This window comes from Charadrius vociferus, unplaced genomic scaffold (genome assembly GCF_000708025.1).
Source record: "Charadrius vociferus isolate BGI_N301 unplaced genomic scaffold, ASM70802v2 scaffold385, whole genome shotgun sequence".
Taxonomy (NCBI): domain Eukaryota; kingdom Metazoa; phylum Chordata; class Aves; order Charadriiformes; family Charadriidae; genus Charadrius; species Charadrius vociferus.
In genome coordinates, this window is record NW_009648925.1 from 3,994,708 (window position 1) to 4,011,824 (window position 17,117).

General features: G+C 39.0%; 1 protein-coding gene across 1 annotated transcript in view; it reads left to right on the plus strand.

Annotated features, from left to right (window-relative positions):
* The window catches only part of HSPBAP1 (HSPB (heat shock 27kDa) associated protein 1), a 47,269-nt gene that overhangs the window by 9,215 nt on the left and 20,937 nt on the right, over window positions 1–17,117 (plus strand). Inside the window, exon 2 of the mRNA XM_009887320.1 lies at window positions 12,217–12,402. Within this exon, the coding sequence (XP_009885622.1) occupies window positions 12,217–12,402 (186 nt within the window). The remainder of the gene's footprint in view (window positions 1–12,216; window positions 12,403–17,117) is intronic.

Consider the following 17,117-nt stretch of genomic DNA (forward strand, 5'->3'; position numbering starts at 1 on the left):
GGGGGGGGGGTGGTTGGCCTTCTCAAGGCAGAGGTGAATTGCTTTGTGGTGAGGTGGAGACAAACTAGCTGTGGTTCGAATTGTGGGGTGAAAAAGTAGGGTGCAGTTACAGCCTGCACCAAAATCCATTTTAAAATACTTGGGATGAGTATACCATCATGTAGGCTACACTAAGCTCATTGGAAACTATTATGATTTAAATAGATTGAAGTATATATTCATTCAATTCATTCCATTAGGTTACGCGAGTATTTATCTGTATATCTACCATCTGCACTTGTCATAAAATTAATGGCTGGTATGCTGCATAATGCTTCATCTTCCCTGAAAAAAAAAAATAGGTATTTCAGTTTGGCTTGCTTAGGCATTCTGTTACAAAGTCTGGAAATTGGCTTGATAAATGCCTTGTGTGCTTAATTGGGTAGAGCCGAGCAGTGGGACCCATGCAGCCTGGTTTTAGACCCAGTGTCAATGTTGTAACTGTTGATGTGCTGGGTAGCAGAGAACTGAATTTGATGCATCCCACAGTTTTGCAGCCAAAACCACACCCATGAAATTCTTCCCAAAACGTACAGACATTGCATTTTGTTTAGGCCGCGCAGCTCTGGGTGCTAGATTGAGGTTCAAATCGAGTTGCACTGGAGGTGCAAAAAGGAAGTTTATACCAATTGAAATCGGCAAAACTCTGATCAAAAAGAAAATGAGACTTCAGAAAAGTTCAGGACATTCCCCAGGAAAAATAAAACTCATGCACAATTAAATAACGGGGGGGGGAGGGGGGGGGGATATACGGATAGTAACAAACTAAAATTTGAGCTTGCCGTGTACAACTGCAGTGATGAAAATAAAGTACAGTAAAAATATTGGACGGGATTCAGATTTGATCGTGACCAATGCATAGTCCAGTAGTGCTTTGGGGCTCCAAGAAAGATTAATTCCCTGTTTTACTATGTCTTTTTCATACATTACCAGCTCAGCATAGTTTAGCCTGTGCCAAAATGTTCTTTCAATTTACAATGGCTATGTTACTACTATAATATAATTGATTTGGTGGCATCGTGCCAAACACAAAGTGCTGTCATTTACAGAAGTAAACAAAGTGAAAAAATACTTCTCTCTTTGAACATTTTTCAATTAACTATAGTAATTGTGGGGGTTTCTTGGTTGTTTTAGTGGCAGGAAGCCCATCCAGAAATAAGGCAAGTGGGGCTTTGAGTGTCCTTTAACTGCAAAACTTGCCTCTTGCCTCTTACTACCTGCATAGTAAAAGGAAAACCTGAATATAAGCAGGATAACTCTTTGATAACTTATCCAAGCCACCTCATCCTACGATGGGTTTAAAGATATTTTGACACTTGCGTGGGTCAGCAAGAAAGAGAAATCTCTGAGAAACAGCAACAAAAGAAAGTCACTGTCAACATAGACTCAGAAAACCTAGGGTTATTATTGACTTAATCATGATTTAAATAATTTATTTTAATTGCTTGATTTGAAATCGCTCCATCTTTTCATAGCTTCACAACCCATATGCGCATCTTTCAGTCATGGCCTGACCTTTTCTGTTCCAGCTATTTAATTAACACACTGTAATATTCTGTGTGAATTATTCTTGTTTGCAGGATATGGTACCATTTAAATTTGTTAATGTAAAGGAGCAGTGCATTGTTGATAAACTGTTGGAAACCAAATTAGCTTTATCTTGCAGCTAGCTGATTGCATTATTTCACTCATGGGTATAATACTTCCCTAAATATGCTAATTTCACTCTTTTCTCCGTGTGGTGACATTTTTACTGTTCTCATTACTGACATTTGTAATATTTGGGGTGGGGAAATCTTTTCTTGCTTTAACCTCATTAGAATGTAGCTAAAGAGATTTGAATATTATCAGATGAAGTGCACATATATTCAGGCAAGCGGAAAGGTTATTTTGTCTCCTGGCCGAGAACTTTCATGCCTATAGCAGCACTTGCATGGATGTAATGGTGCTTAGGTCCAAAACGGTGACACAGAAGCCCATCCAGTTTCTAATTGCTGAACCACAATAGTGTATCCAATGGTAGGTGCCTCCATTTCAAACCTAAAAGCTCTCAGGGTGGTTGCTTCTCCATATCCATGCCTGCCTGTGTCCGGCCTAAAACCTTCTGGAATTCATCTTAGGGGAGTTGGTGGCCTCAAGCTCTGATAGAGTACTGGTGACGGATAAAAATTATATTGCTGAAGCAGTTATTGCTGCCAGATGCTCATCCCATCCCTGAGGCAGGTCTCACTGATCCACTTATGAATTGGCACCTAGACTGTGCTGATTTAAGCCTGGCTTATTAAGATAAACTGAAGGCTTTGACAGGTTTGTTATAACCTTGAGGCATCTGGAGAGTCCAATTCAGCTTAAGCACACCTATCGTGTAAAAGCTGAGCTGTGCAGTCCAGGAGAGTGTCTCCCCGCCATGGTGCAAACCCCAGTTCCTAGCGCATTAGGAAGTGCCATGTGTTCTCTCCAGGTTTTTGATAGATTTGCTCTCCACGTGACTTTCTTCAGAGAGATTCAAGGAACTTCAGCATTCATTTGTTTCTTATGTCTCTCTCCCAACAACTCCTAGCATCATGTGTACAATCTTGTACTTCCTTGTGTCAATTCGTATCTTACAATCTGACAAGTAGCAATTGAATGCATACCCAACGAAGGCTAGAACCATTTTGGCACAAAATGGGCAGTACCCGAAATTCATTCAAAGATTCAAAAGTGGCATTTAGCTAATTCTGAACATTGTTTCCAGCATCCAAAAAGAGGCCTGTTTTCCAGGGATTTCCCTCAACTTCTAGACTTCATCTGGAGTTGTGACAATGTAGTTTCAGAGCTGTCATAATCAGCACTAGTGTAGCAGGGAGCTGTAATGGTTCTCATCTTTACACCCCCTGTCTTGAACAACAGCTTTGAAGGTGGGCCTGTAAGGTGTGAGCAAATCCTATTCTTGCCTCATCAAGTTTTGACATCCTTTTCCTTTTAGTTACTTAGGAACAGGTTGTTCAGGATCTGCTCTGTTTTGGGCTTCGTTTGGGCACCTTCCAGTCTGTATGTTCTGCACCTTTAAGCATCTTTTCTCGCCTTTCTGTTATGTTGAGAGGTAGATAGACTTTCAACTCTAATGTCACACAATGATTTCCTTGTACTTCATGAGGAAAAAGGTTTTCACAGTGCTTCCTATTTCTTTTTTCTCATATGAACAAGAAAGGAAAATACAGATATATCTTTAGCTCATGAAAGCTGAACAGTTTTAAATTGAAACATCAATGTTATTCACTGGGTACTTATCTATACCTTTTGACTGGGGACTTTGTATATCCACATTGCAAAGTGACCATTGTAGTGGAGATGATTCTAAGGTTTCTGGTGAGCCAGAGCCCATTGCAAGGTCCTTTATGGCGATGTGGGATAGCTCTTTTTTCTTGTGGAGTCTACCTTTGTGGTTGGCCAATGAAAAACATCTTACCAGATTCCCTGTAGACCACACCGTAGGTTCTTCACTGTAGCTCTTAAAAGGAATACGCAGAAGTCACACCTGACTTGAGCTTTAAGTCCATTTGAAGCATTTTGTACTCCCTTTCTGCTTGTTCTGCCATTCTTCACCTGCTTAACAATGAACGTGTAGATGATGGTTGTGTCTTCTTTGAGAAGGACATGGAAGCTGCGTGGTAACTTTCATCCAAGCTCGTTTTGATGGATGCTTCCCTACCTCATTTAGACAGTTCAGGGTCTTAGGTATTTTAAGGAGGACATATTGGCGCTCCAGCCTCAGCAGACCATAGTCCTATGTTCTTTCTTCCATTTCATTCAGGGCTACCATGTGCAAGTAACTGCAAACAACATAGAGTATTTTGCATCCCAAAGTTGTCTTAGAGAAATTCAGTTTCAAAGACTGAATGATGGTTTTCTGTCTTGAAAGATGGTTTTCTGTCTTGAAAACCTGAGAATGATAGAAATTAACTGAGTCACACAAGGATGTTAGGCTCGAGTTGGGTTGAAGATCTCCACCTGTCTCCTTGGACTAGGACTGCCTCAAAGTAGATCACATTGTCTCTGATGGCAGCAAGAAGAGCCGGTCATATTGCTCTAGTACTGCTCTGTCCATCATGTCTCTGCTGAATGTGTTTCTCATTTCTGATCAGACTTTGTCATTGTTCTCCTGTTGTCTTACATTGAAGCAGCAAGGAGTAATTTGATTATTGGTCTGATATAATTAATGGTGTAGGCATTAGGGAGTTTGTTTCTATTGGTCTGGCTAGTCACGGTCGGTTGTCATACAATAGGCATGTCGTGTACTCACCAAATGAGTCTTCTCACTCCTTGTATGGGTAGGTGTTTGGGATCAGATCCATTTGAAGACACGATGCTCACAAAATGTTTTTCTGTTCGGAAATGTGACACTTTCTGTAGAAAGAAGAGGCTAAATTGATTCTTTCTGTGTCTGTGCTTTTCTGAACAAGGACATACATGATTTAAGATTAAATTATTCTATGCTTTGTGATCACAGACACAATGAGATTCTTGGGAATAGGTACAGTAGCAAGAGATTTTGATTTGTTAGAGTATTTCAATGAGAGTGATGATAAGGCAGTTTGGATGCCTTGGTATTAAAGTGCAACTTTAACCTCTTACAGTCTTAGTGTTTTGCTAATATTCAAGGGGTTATCTTCAATTTCTAAATACCATGTGCTTTTGAAGACTGGATATAAAGACATTATTGTTTCTAAAACTAATACTGAATTAGTCAATAGTTGACATACTGACATTAATGTTTAAAAGGAATCGGAAAATACTGAAACTCCTCTACTGAAAGGACTTTTCCACATATATTAACAGGTTGACAAATGCTGAGTTTTGGTAATATCACAAGAAGCTTCCAAAATTCTAAGCAGCACTGTCGTGGTTTCTTCTAAAATTAAAGGTCACCTTCAGTCTCCAGAAAAGCAGGTATGGCTGATTAAAACAGGAGTTCATGCACGTCTGAGTGGAGATTTGGGCCTTACAGAGTCCTTGATCTTCTCTGATATTTAGCTCTTGGTGTTTACAGATAAAGAAACTTTGCAGGCAGTTGTTATTTGAAAAAGAAAAGAGAAAGAAAATCTCTGGAGGGAAGATGGTAAAGATATGTTGACACCCCTAGCAGCAGCTTGTTGTATTATAAAGTTGTGAAAGATAAGCCTCTGTGTAACAAAGCTGTGCTTTTTCAGTAAAAAGAGAGTTTCTTTTGTATTTAATATTTATAATAAAAACAGAACTAACATTAATTAAATGTTAAGGTTGAAAATTAAATTAGAAGAGCTTGGTAGTTCACATTTTGGTGAGCTGTATCAGGTCGAACGTATCCTTAGCTCTACTTTGTGTCAAAGAAAGATTTTACATTCTTTATAGGAACCCCAAGATCCAAAACATACAGTGTTAGAAGTTTTTCACAGACAAATTTCATATTGCTGCAGGAGAACCTTTATAAAGAGAAATAGCAACTTGAAACAAAGGTTAAGCTCACTTCTGCTTGTTTTACCCATGCTGAAAGAAATGCAATAATGTAATAATGTAAACAGATGGAATAGATGTTTTTTGTTTAATATTCCTATACTAATGGCAATCTAATAGCCTGATTGTGCACATTGGTTATTGTACACTTCAGAAACTGTTCTTGAGGTTCACATAGTGGGTCTCTCTGGTTTCTTTCCACTCAATAATTTATGTAATACGAAAATACTTCTTTTATTCTTTTAAACTATAATTTCATTCTGACAATTATGCCTGTAATTGACTCAGTCATTAATCATCATTTGTACCCTATGTAGTATAATAGTGAACAAAGTCATGTATACTTCCATCATAACCCCTTTGTGGATCAAATTCAAAAGGCTCGGTTGTATTATTGACTGTTTATTACAATGGCTTATGGGGAAAAAACATATTTTTAGAATACTGTTGACTATTATTGACTATTTACGAAAATATCTTATGGGGAAATGGTGTAGTTTAGAAGATTTAGACTCTTTTGTTGCTGTCGTTTTGAAGTTCTTGTCAGTCAAGTTTGTAGGATAGGACAACAATAAAGCAATAAATGGTTACAGTTTCTGACAGTGAATTTTATACAATGCATTCATCAGTTTAAGCATAGTGCATTCATATTTACTGCTAAAAAGGAATAGAAAAAGAAATAGAAATAAACTTTATTTAAAATATGAACAAATTCTTTTTTTCTTAGAAATATAGACGTTAGTTCCCTGATGTGCCAGTTCCCTGACTTTCAATCGTAATGTTATATTAGTATTAAGTTTGATATTAAATTTCCCTTCTATTAGGAAGTGTTTTGATAAATGCGTATCGGTGCCAGTGGGGTACTGGGAAGGAATGGCTTTGCTACTAAATTTCCTCCGCAGCAGGTTGGTATAATTTACACCCCAAGCAGACAGAAAGGTGGAATTGTAGCAGCCTGGCTTAAGGAAGCAGAGTCTCTTCCAGGTGGATATCCCGATGGAAGGTTTTGGTCAAAGACCGCAGTCTTTTCCTTCAAAAGAAAATGAAATGCCATTTATCTGACAAGTGCTGCAGTTTGATTATGTTTCACTTTGCTTTCAGCAATTTTCAGCAATAAGTATACCACATTCATTGGAAATACTTTTAGTATGACACGTCATTTGTACATATCCTAATTTTCCTGGGTTTGGGAGAGTGAGAGGAGAAGAGGGTATTTCAAATGGCAGAAGATGCAGGCAGGAGCTGTAAGGACAAGGAGGGAACAGAAAGCATTTCTACTTGAGACCAGAGGAGCTGAGGGCATTCGACATTCAGTTAGTTAGCTGAAAACTGACACAACTGCTTTCTAAAGTGCGCTACAGGACAGGACGAGAAGAGACAACAAGCAGAAGCTGGCCAGGGGTTCAGGAAGAGCTTTCTAGGAAAAGCCCTTGGGGATTTAGGAAGGAATTTCATAAATGTATGCTCGAGATGATACGCTGGCATTTAGAGCAGGGGCTGGGAAGTCCCTCCCAGTGCTGTATTCTGGGCGCAACCTCTTACTCCACCCCTAAGAAGTCTGGCAGCTATTTCCTTTTCTTTATCAGAAGAACAGTTTGAGGTTTGAGGGCATAACCCACGCTGTTATCTTACTTCATGTCTTGAGTCACTCAGACTTACAGTAAGAAAAACTGTAAGGTGCTCAGCCCTGCCACAGCAGCACTGGAAAGTGGGTGCAAATACGAATTCCTGTTCTGACGTCTTTCCTTCCGTTTGTTCCCCTCCCTCTGCAGCAGCAGGCACGGAGGGCAAGGAAGGGTGTGTTGACTTCAGGCTACCAGAGTAAGCTTCAGATGCCAGTCTTACCAGTGCAGAGATGCGTTTGACCGGTCTGTCCTGAGAGTCTCCACGCAACTGCTAACTATCCTTCAGTAGCCAAAATATCTATGCAAATCTAGGTTAGATGCCCCCCAGCTATGCTGCAACTGCAATATTGACATACCCAGAGTCAAAAATAATAGTAACAGCAATAACTGGTCCGGAAGTACCACCTAGATGTTCATGCGGTATATCCTGAAAACTACTCGTGTATATTTAGATGCATTCTGTTTGCCCAGCCTAGGCTGATTACAGTGCATAACATTGTAATCACATGCAGATTATTTAAAGTCATTTTTTAATTTACAGAGTTAATGTACTGTGAAATCATTAAGTCTGACCTCCAAACCACATCACTTCTCTTTGGTTTGGGGAATTACCCCGTCCTCCCCCATACCTTCTTTTTTTTCTACTCCTAGTTGTTGGATAGTTAAGATTTTGTAGGTTAGTTGATTTTTTGAGTGACCTGACTTCCCTGTATTAATGTATTCAGATGCCTTTTTTTTTCTTTTAACTTTTTATGCATTTTTTAAAAGAAGTAAGGGTGATGAAGCATTACAGATTTGCAAGAAAAACAATTTGACAACACTTATACCAAATACATTGTCAGGATTTCCTTGTACTCCTTCTTTTAGAAAATAATTTTAATACCTCTCAATTAAATCTCATATTTAAGCAGCAGGGTGTTTTGGCAGAAGCCAACTACCATGCACTAATGAACTCTTCTAATTTGCTAAATTATTTTAAATGAATGACAGTACATTTAGCTTTTTAATGACAGTACATTTAACTTCTGAACAACTTTGATCAAGTCCACTTTTCGTCACACTGCATGCTGTGCTAAACTCTATTCCCAAACCCCGCTCAGTTATTGAGAAAAATTGTTAATCAGAAACATTATTTTCTCTCTTAGAAGCACAAAATCTACTGGAAAGTACTTCGCCAATTCATTGCTTTTCTTTTACCTGCCCTCAGTGCTGAAGTCTGGATAAATCTTCATATTTGACAACACTTCATGTAAAGATGACTGGAGAGCTTTGTTTTTTTGGTTGGAAGATCTCTATTTCGCAGTGTGTTACCTTTCTAAAGAACACCTACGTTTTTCGCCAATTATATAAGCTGTCACAGTTACAAAACTGGAGCTAAAACTTGGTTTGGTTTTCAGTTCCTGGTCAGATTCTATACATGCCTTGTGTAAAGTCAAAACACAAGACAAATTATTCCTGCTTCCTTTTGTACTGTGAAGCCACATCATTTGTTGAGCCCGATAGAAAGAACTAATTTAACAGTATTCCTTTTCTCTTTTGAATCAGAGTACAACTGAGAAAATGAAGACTCCAACAGAGCTTTTCTTTTCTAAAGGAATATGCATTTCTGTTCTCTCCTGCTACTTGATCTCCCGCAGGAATTTGATATCTAATGCCCAGGATGTGCCACAGGCATTTTGTTTCTTCGCAACACGTTTTATTTATATACCTTTTACTTATAGACATCCGTGCCCCAATTGTATGCCATTATATATGCTAGACAACCTCAGGTCTTGCCTAGGAATCAATTACCATCAATTTCAGGTTAGGAGATGCTGAGAAGCAAGAGCCCAGCTTATGAGGTCTGTGTGAAGCTATGATAACAAGAACTGAGGAAAAGATTATTATTATTATTTTAAATTACAAATTTTTCTTTGAATCTCTCTTTCAAGAGATATTTTCAGATATCTCTTTTAATTACCTTTTAACACTCCTACAGTATGTAGTTCCATCAGAAATCTCTATTGGTCATAAGCAGGGTTCCCAAAATTATCATAATACCTATTTGATGTAGTATATGATATTTACTTTTTGTTGCATGCCTTTTCTCTAACAGGCATTTAGATATGCATGACAAATATTATGGGGAAAGAATTATGTTTAGCTGACTGCTGTTCTCACCAAGGATTACATAAAACTGGATCAAGACACTTAAGGATTCATTGCACAAAATTAGCAATAATCCCCATTTGTCTTTGCAAAAAAACTAATGTTGATTTATCTAATGCTTTAAATTTTCTAAGACGTTTCAAACTTCACTGCTGATTACATCTTACGTATTGTACGTGATTATTTTATCGATATCAGGAAAAGACACATACTCATTTAACAATGATTTCAATACTGTTTGAAGATAGGAATGATTAGCATTTTACTGAGACAGACTGTCCGCTTTCATTGTTTCTAAATATTATAGGGAAATAGGTTTATAACTGAGTAGAGCATGGTGACATGAAAAAAATAACCTCCAGCTAATGTTCAGTAGGGGAGAGGCTATTTAGTCTAATTGTGGTTTTTTGTTTGGCATTGATACAAACTCTCCCAGTAGGTTGAGCTCTGAGCTTCCCACTGTATAGTCACTGTGGTTAAACCCACGCCTTTCAAAAGCACAATATGCGTGTGGAAATCACATTAGAAAGCCACACAGAATCAACAGTTGGTTTCAATGAGCCTTCCTGTCTCTCCCAGTAAAATTTCCGCTTTTGTAGCACATCCCAACTGTTGACTGAAGTTACAGGATAAACGGAAGCTTTTGCAATCAAAGTCGGCTTCACAAAATCCTCCAAAAAAATGCCACTAATATCTTGCATTTCTTTGCATTTATATTCTCTAACATAATTAAATGCACTGCCCTTAAAACAAAAACAATTGAGCAGTCGAAAAGACAACTATGCAATGATAAACTTAGCTTAAGTAGGAATAATTTCATTTTTACAAGCTGGAAAACCTGAAAAGTAATGTAATGCCAGCCAGCTCCCACATCGTGAAAGCCACCTCTATACGATACTATAATTGCACTGGTTGAAGACAGAAGAAGTTCTATAAACCCCTCTGGGAGTGTTCAGATCTGGACTGAGTCTTGCTTTTAGTCTTTGAACAACATCACCACGAAAAAACATGCTGAGCTTTAAGCTCTTACCGTGCCTACAGCCAGCTCCTGGTAGCTGCACCAGCACGTGCTGTTGTGTCTGCACGTGGTCTTTTTGCCTTCGCTGGACTTGCTCCCTCTAGGTATACTAACCTATTGCTCAGAAACCCCCAGAGCCTCCTTCGGGGGGTAGTGGAGACCATATGGTAAAACATACGGTCCCCGTGAGGCCTCCTTATGTCCTGGTTGTGCAAGTTGCTGGAGCGCGAGACTGAAGGCCAAGTGTCGTAGACATCTCTGTGTCACAGCAACACCATCCTGTCAAGTGTTGCTCTGCGTATGAGAGGAAACGTGGAAAACAAACCAAAACCCAAACTCCCTCCTGTCATCTGCCTTAAGAAAGGGAAGCCATTTAAAAAATTTACGTTCCATGAAGATAAAATATTGGAGGGCTTTCATTTTAAAGCTTCAGGCTGGAGTTTTCATGAGGAGTAGAAGGAGAGAGCAATTCAGTTTCCCTGGAAGTCAGTGGGAGAAGGGACCCCTTGACCACAGGAGACCCCAACACTGATAACTTTCCACCAAATCTGCATGAAGACAGCGGTTTAATTCGGAAAACTAGAATGTACAGCTGTGCTGGAGCATAAACCCTGCCAAAAGAAGGGGGATTCAAAAGTTTCCAATGGGATTTGGCATACAGCGGGCACAGGGCTCCTCTTACTCCTGCCATTGGTACTTTGGCATTCTTGTATTTATTTTAAACTGTTATGTTTGAAACAATCCTGAAGAACCTTCCTCAATGGCCTTGTTCCCAGTGGGTCTTCTGCATTTCCCCCAGCTACCACCTCTGGGCTGCCCCATATGGAGATGCTGGTTCTCCACTACCTGTCCCACCACCCATCTATGGGGAGGAGTGATAGGCAAAATTAGCACCCAGCAGTAAATGGAATTTTCTTGTCATTGCTTATTTAACCCCTCATGCATTCCAGACCATAATTCGACCCCTAGAGTGATTGAATTGGTTTGTTTGTTTCCAATGAGTTGCTAGCAGTCGTGGGGAACCATACGTATTGATTCTGTATGTTAAATTTTAGACATTATATGGATACAAATTCTGGATAAGTTAACTTCAATTGAGGTCCAAATAATGAATGGATTTTTTTATGATCTGGAGTTGTAGTTGACTTCTTCAGCTCTATGGAGCTGTTACGTTATTTTTTTTTTTTAAATCAGGTTCTCCTCAATATGTCCCTAAAGAAAAGTTGTTCTGAAAGTGCTGTTTATTCAAGGTTGCCAGCATTTCAGCTTGACAGTTTCAGTGGGGCATATAAATCTCTAAACAGCAAAGGAGTAACTGGGAATCTCAGGTTAGTTTAGTTCTTAGATTGGCACAATTTCCTTCTAAAATTTTGTAGATTAAAAGGAATTTTAAAACGCTTTAAAAATACTTGCTTGTTTGGTTATGCTGTCGTTTCTTGGTTTAAATCAAACGCGTAGGAACTTGGTTTGCCCTCTCTGGCAATGCTGTACACTTCTTGGATAGAATCCCATGCAGAAAGACTGTTACTCATAAAATTTAAGTTCTCTAAAGTCTGGACATTATTCATCAGGTTTGGTTTTTTTATTGTTAGCCTAATTCTATACAGTTTGGCTACAGTGCTTTATTGCCTAAGCTACAAGTGAAAATTCTAAGCACATGCCTATTTTTTTAATATTTTTTTTTTACATTTTGTGTGGTAATACACTGCTTTAAACTTTAATTTAGCGTAGGAATATTCTTTCAGTCTTTGCAGGAGAAATTTGACTTCAAAGAAATCTACAAATGTAATAAAAGCATCGACCATAAAGGAGATGTTAGTTCTTAATGTTTCCTATGCTGTGGGAGATGATAGGTAACAATTCAGGTATCATAAATCATCTCTCTACAGCTGATTTTTTTTCTTTACACAGGTGAAGATGTCAAACCATTTACTCCTGGGAAAGCCAAGGAAATTGTGATGTCTCTACAGCAACCTGCAGTCTTCTGTAACATGGTTGGCGACTGGCCAGCCCTACACTGGAATGCGAAATACCTTTCTGCGGTGTTGGATGGGAAGACAATCCAGTTTAGGCTAGGTCTGAAGACCATGGATTTAGGTGAGACTGAGGTGGACTGGTATTACATGTCACAACTCTCTTATTTAGGTTCTGCAATCCTCTGCCTCTCCATTATCACTGTTCACTCTCTAGTGTATTGCTTTTCACCACAGGCTTTGGTTTTAGGGCATGGGGTTTGGCCAACAGGGGAACCCTCCTTTCTCTTTCTTGTGTTTGTTTATTCTTAATAGGAAGTCTGGTGAATAACACTAACATAAGAAAATCGAGCATTTCCATTTTCTTTCCTTGCTTTGTAGTGTGTGTGGTTGGTCCTGCGTGTGTGGGATTCACACATTCATGTGAGCTGAGCTTCCATATCCACAAACCTGAATGCATTAAAAAATTAGCCAATTAACTAACTCTATCTTTGGTTTTTTTATCTGGATAAGGGTGATAATTCTTACCTTCCTCTCAGAGGTTTTACAAGACCATGGTTGTTTTCAATACTTTATAAAGTCCTGTGATGGAAGATGCTATAGAAGTATAAAGCATTAAGAAAATCACTTGATACCAGGTACAACAATTTCACCTCTAATCCTCCAGATTCACTCAGACATCTAGGAATGCACCATGGGAAAAAGACAATTTTTGCACTTGATTTTAAGTACGACATTTCTTTTTGCAGCCACACAATACTAGTTGTAGCCTATCAATGGACAGAGTTTCATACCAGGGAGGGAAGACACAGGAAATGTGCTCCAAGGTGGCAATCTGCTAGCCACTTCAGAGGTTATGCATTGCTTTATTCGTGCCCTGTACATCCTTTGCCCTCTCAGCCACATACCAAAATAGATTTTGCCGTGCACTTTCTCCCTTTTGCCTGAAGTATCTTGTCTCCATTCAATCTGTTGTTTTTTTTCCCCTAGGCCAAATAAATCCAGTCTTTAAAGAATGTTCAATGTAAGTCGTGGTTTTTTAGATCCCACCTAGCTATTCTTTTCTGTAGTCTTCTAACCTTCTTCAGTTGGACTGCCTCTTTCTTGGAATGTAGGGTCTGCACAAAGACTCCAGATGAGGGTCTGCCAGTTCCTATGGAAGTGATAGGATTACATCATGTTATCTTACTTACCAACACTGTGTGAAATTTGCTTTCTTCCCAGCATCATGACCATATTATTTCATGATCAATTTTTGCAAGAGAGAGTGATGAAACGGAACTGTTAGAGGGAAAATGCGTGGCATTTTAGAATTTCAAATCATTTTACCAGCATAGATTAATGATTCTGAGGTGTAGAATTAATACATTGGTACACATCTTCACAGCAATATCTCTATAAATTGATGTGGTCTCAGCCAGTTCTTGCACTACATGTAAACCGCATTCCATTGCCAATAGGGAAGAAGTTGCGTATATGTGACATTTTTGTTGATGCCTTGTTAATATATCTCAGTTGTAATATGCAAGGCTTACTAGGAAAAAGGATAGTTTTAGTCCTAGTCTCCATTAATTAGTAGGCACTTTTTGAGCACCAAATTGGTATTCCAAGTGGGAAAGCTTCTGATGGGATTGATGGAGTGTTATGTAGCTAAGTGATGGATTGATGCTACCAACTAAGTAGATAAGAGTCATCACTTAACAATAACTTGTAGTCACTAGGGATACAGAGTAGATTTAAATTGGAATTTGTATCTTGAAGTTGCATCTATCTGTATTTTGCTTTTTCCTAAAGGCATCAATCCCTAGGCAGCAATTGCTTTGTCTCCAGGAACCTCCATTATATGCTAATGTGAGCTAGAAATGTCTTCAAGAAGATGGGTAGAGCCTTCAGGGATTGTAACTGAATGAGACCTGTGATGCTATAAAAAATTTGCATTGTAAGGATATATTAGTGAAGCCATTAGCCAAGCCATCTCAGAGTCTGAAATCATACATTTCATGGGACACTGTCATTTGGAAGATGGTTGATCTCACTCTTGTGTGCTTAATGTTGTTTTTCAGCGAGGGCCTCTCTTTCTTATCATTGTTCACACTAACTTTGCCAGATGAACCAGAGGCAGTGATGTGGTTAGAGAAAGCAACAGGAGAATAAAACTAAAATTGTATTGCTCTCTCTGAATATTCCTCCCATGTTTACAATAGGTTAATTGCCTTAAGGCTAGACGGGACCACTCCTGCCACTGAATCGGAAACATATACAAGAAAGAAACTGTTCTCCTGCTTGTAGGTATATTTTGGTGTCACTCTGAAACGGCTGCTACAGAGTTTCCGAGATTATTTAAACCACAAGGTTCATCTGGAAAACCTCTTACTCTGACAACATCTTTCTTTAGTGCCACATCTGCAGCCTCGGTGAGGATTCCCAAACTGAATATTCCTGAATATCAAAAAGTGAGAACTGCAAATGCGGCAACTTGGTGGGAATTGCTTGGATTTTGTATTTGCTTTACTTGCGAGTTTGGAACTTCCTGAGGCGTATGGATGTGGAAGGCACATTTGAAACACGGGAAACGTGGGAGCTACCAGTATTATTTGTGCGTATTATTTGTACCTACCTTAGTTTGTGTGTTTGATAGTATTCTGTCTGATTATACAAGTTAAACAGTATGTGTCCATAAGAAGGGAAAAAATACAGTCAGAGGATTAAGCATTGACAGAGATAAGATACCTCCAGAGAGAGTACCAGCATTCATTACAAGAACAACGAAGGTGCTATTAATCAGGAAATCTCTATCCATCTAGTTCCAGCCACACTAAAGGATATTTTTTTCTGAGGTGGGATAAAGGGTGGGGAGCAGCTACAGAAGTTGAGTTTCTGGCAGAGAAAATGTAGCATTATAACCCATCTATCTGATGGCTACCTGGAGCACACCAGCAGTTACAAAGGAAGAAGAAGGCCTACGCCTAACTGCCTTCTGTATGCAGACGTTTCTTATTTTGACCATTTTCTCTGTTTGTGTAGTAAAATGAATAAACAATGAGTTTGCTGTGAAGAAGCTGGAGAGAACAAGAGGTTGTCATGCTGATCAGATATGAGTCACAAGATCTGGGGAGGAAATTTCTCGTAGAGATGGGGGATACAGCTGATGCTGTCAGATACGCAGTTGGATAGAAAAGGGCTGCATTTTGGACATCTGCCCAAGAGGTTTTACCACTAAGGACAGCAAAGGTATTCAAGCCTCTGAGGTTTGATACAGAGAGGGACTGCAAAGGTGGCTATAGACTCAATAGCTGAATAAGAGACTGAAAGTATAGTACAAATACCACAGGCTGAATAAATGTCACATAAAGCTGAGATTTGAGGTGGTTATTGGAGTTGGATGTGGATGGTCAGTTTTTTAGTTTGTGAGTGTGCCTGTGCTTTTTTATAGCGTTAAATGGTTATTCTTTTCTTGGATTATTCGTTTAAATAATTTTATTTCCCCAGCAGCTGTGAATAGACATTTGGTTTTCTTTTAAATTTAAAGAAATGGAGGAGCCATTTCACTTACATTCTTACTGGAGCTTTAGGGTATTTTCTAAGGCTATTATTTTTTCTACATTTCCCATAGTATACATTGCAAACGCTGTCTTTCTGAGTAGAACGGAATTTGGCATCTGTCAGGACCAGACCTTAACTAAGAGGGGAGCTGCTTCCTCCAACAAGCACTTCTTCCCTCTCTCCCTCCCTCTGGTTTCAATCTGTGGCATTAGGTGGGGTATCAGAGGACTGTTATGCCTCCAGATACCATGTCATCAGACAGCACTGGTATCTTACTTTAGACTTATGATGTGGTTTAGTCTACAATTTATCAATTATAAAACACCTTCAGCTTTTAGTCATTAAGCAAAATTGGTTAATAATATTCTCGCTTTCAGCTGCCCATTGCTAATATTTTCACCCTAGTTGCATTCTACAAATCCATCTAAGCAATCTGTCTAGATTGCCCAAATAAATTTTTATTACTATTAATTTTTCCATAAGCACCCACACCTTGGTACTGAACAAGTTATAAATTAAACCAAGAATCCTGCTCTGAGGAGATTGTATCCTAGAAGATAGTTTTGCTTTTCGTAGTTGGAATTTTTTAAATGAAGCTCAGAGTGAAATATGCTGTGAGGTAGAAAGAGCATATTTCTTGCCTTTAAAACACTTGCTCCCAAGTTATCTTGGAAAATAGGCAGTGTCTGAGCACTCTTTTTTCTCATCAAAATAATACAGATATTGAGCCACCTTCAGTAGTGCTTGTATCTTTTATCTAATTTTTCCATCAGACCATCTTTTAGTAAAATGATGTGCACTGCATTAAGGACTGGGTGTCAGGAGGGAGCGTTGGACTGCAACATAGACAGGGAATCAGATACAGGGGGTTTTGGTTATTGCAGATGATTTATATGTCTTGTATACAGTTCTTAGGTAGGGAGCCCTTCTACTGCACAGACCCAGGTTACAGATTGCTGAATAGTGGGGCTTATCTGACATTTTTAGTTAATGAATTTGATAGTGAGGGGAAGGAAAACCACTACCTAGGCTACTGCAATGCAAAACGGCAAAATGATAGCGATAAAGGTTTTTAAAAGCTGTTCTCCTGCCTAAAGGGAATAAGAGCAAATGTATGAGACTCCATGGGAATTGCTGCGATAACAAAATGAGAGAAGTAAAGAACGAAGAGCTGCTGCTGCACAACAGTGAAAGGATCCCATTTCTGAGCGGCTCTGTGCAAGTTACACAAGGTTAAATTGCAGCTCCATCATTGTCATTCATGCAGGCTGCAGTCATTTCTCCCGGTAGTAGTTA